Consider the following 1890-nt stretch of genomic DNA (forward strand, 5'->3'; position numbering starts at 1 on the left):
GAGAAATTAAATTTAAATGTTGAAGTGAATCTAACGGTCTTTGTGTGTTATTTTAAATGGCTTATAAACACCTTCCCCGCTGCAATTGTTTATATTTTTCATTGATTAATAATAATAATAATAATAATAATAGTTATTATTATTATTATTAAAGCAGTAACCTGGCAGAATTGTTAGCACGCCAAGCAAAATGCTTAGTAGTGTTTTGTCTGTCTTAATGTTCTGAGTTCAAATTCTGCCGAGGTTGACTTTGCCTTTCGTTCTTTAGGGGTTCATAAAAGGAGCACTGGCTGTGCACTAGGGCTGACGTAATCAACTATTTCCCTCCCCCACAATTTCAGGCCTTGTGCCTATAATAGAAAGGATTCTATCTTCCTTTTTGTGTAAGTATACTCAATGATTTTCATATATGTCTGTGTGTTTTTAGGATGGTAAAGTTACGAAGACCAAGACATTTCCTTTAGAAATAGTCGTTGGAGTGTCAGTAGCTGTGACCCTCTTGCTTGCTGGCGCCATCTTCTTTCTTTTGTTGAAATTTCAAGTGATTCCAAAATAAAGGTATGTTTATATTTACTTTTTAATTCAAACAACAGAAATAATTTTTATAGACGTGATTGGACTTGGTGGATTGGACTATGTGGCTAGTAAGCAAGTTACTTACCACGCAGCCACTCCTGTGCCTATATATATATATATGTATGTATGTGTGTTTGCATGTGTGTGTTTTGTGTGTACACTTGTCTTGACATCATGTAATGATTATAAATGAAGATTACTTTCATACCATGTGACCATGGCAAAATATTACTTTGCTTGGAAACAGGTGATGATTAGCAACAGGGAGAGCATGCTGCTGTAGATAACCTGCCTCAGCATAATTCCATCTGACTCATGCAAGTATGGCACTCTACAAGACAACTTCCCCCCAACAACACTACAAGACAATTACCCCACACCCCCTTCCCCGTCAAATTATAAAAGATATCTTCCCTCCACAGTATCGTAATAATTAGCCCAAAAGTGAAAATAGAATTAAATTAAACATTTTTAAATGACCAAAATAACTACTTTTTTCTTTTCTATTTTTCAGATTTGGAAAGTAAATAATGAACTGTCAGTGCCTAATGGTTAATGTCTGATGTTTGATGTCTTGTATTTTTAAGTTTAATGTCTGGTGTCTGAAGAATGTTTCATTTGATGGCTTACTCAATACTTGATGTCTGATGTATTGTTATATTAAATGATCTGCTTAATGTTTTTTTATGTTTGATGGTTAATGTTGATGTTTAATGGTTAATTATCTATGTCTGATGGTTGATTTTCACATCTGATGTCTTCTGAATGCTTGAAATGTAATTTCAATACATGTCATTTTTCTGATAGATACCTGATGGCAGGTAAATGTTTCTTATTTGATCAACACAGAGAGAACATCTCTTTTCCATATCTTCTTTAATTATTTCAAATATCTCATATATCTCCCCGACCACTTATGAATTGCTACAAATTTCTCATGTCCCTTACGCCCTCCGCCCTTCCATTTCATACGTCCTCCCACTTCTATAAATTGCTACAAAATTACCATGACCATCGACCCCTGTAAACTGCTATGAATATATTGTGTTCTTTTCATCAACTGCTGCACATGTCTCCTGAAGATCTGCAATGGGAAATTCCATATACATATATGTATATGTGTTAATACATGTGTGTGAATGTACATATGTAAATATATATATATATATATATATATATATCATCATCATAAATATACAGGGATTAGCATTGAGCTGCTTCTCCAACATACTGAAAATTTAGAAATAGCAGTCAAAGAACTACTGATTCCAAACTACAAATTTTTCTCTAAATGGATGGCGATCCATTTAGAGA

The 1890-nt window shown here is 33.8% G+C and overlaps 1 protein-coding gene across 1 annotated transcript in view; it reads left to right on the forward strand.

The window, feature by feature from the left end:
- Window positions 1-1694, forward strand: part of LOC106870093 (fibrocystin-L) — a 69646-nt gene extending 67952 nt beyond the window's left edge. Inside the window, exons 50-51 of the mRNA XM_052974982.1 lie at window positions 428-558; window positions 1091-1694. Of these exons, the coding sequence (XP_052830942.1) occupies window positions 428-556 (129 nt within the window). The 3' untranslated portion in view covers window positions 557-558; window positions 1091-1694. The remainder of the gene's footprint in view (window positions 1-427; window positions 559-1090) is intronic.
- The last annotated feature ends 196 nt before the right edge of the window (window positions 1695-1890 follow it).

The sequence above is a fragment of the Octopus bimaculoides genome, chromosome 20 (assembly GCF_001194135.2).
Source record: "Octopus bimaculoides isolate UCB-OBI-ISO-001 chromosome 20, ASM119413v2, whole genome shotgun sequence".
Taxonomy (NCBI): Eukaryota; Metazoa; Mollusca; class Cephalopoda; order Octopoda; family Octopodidae; genus Octopus; species Octopus bimaculoides.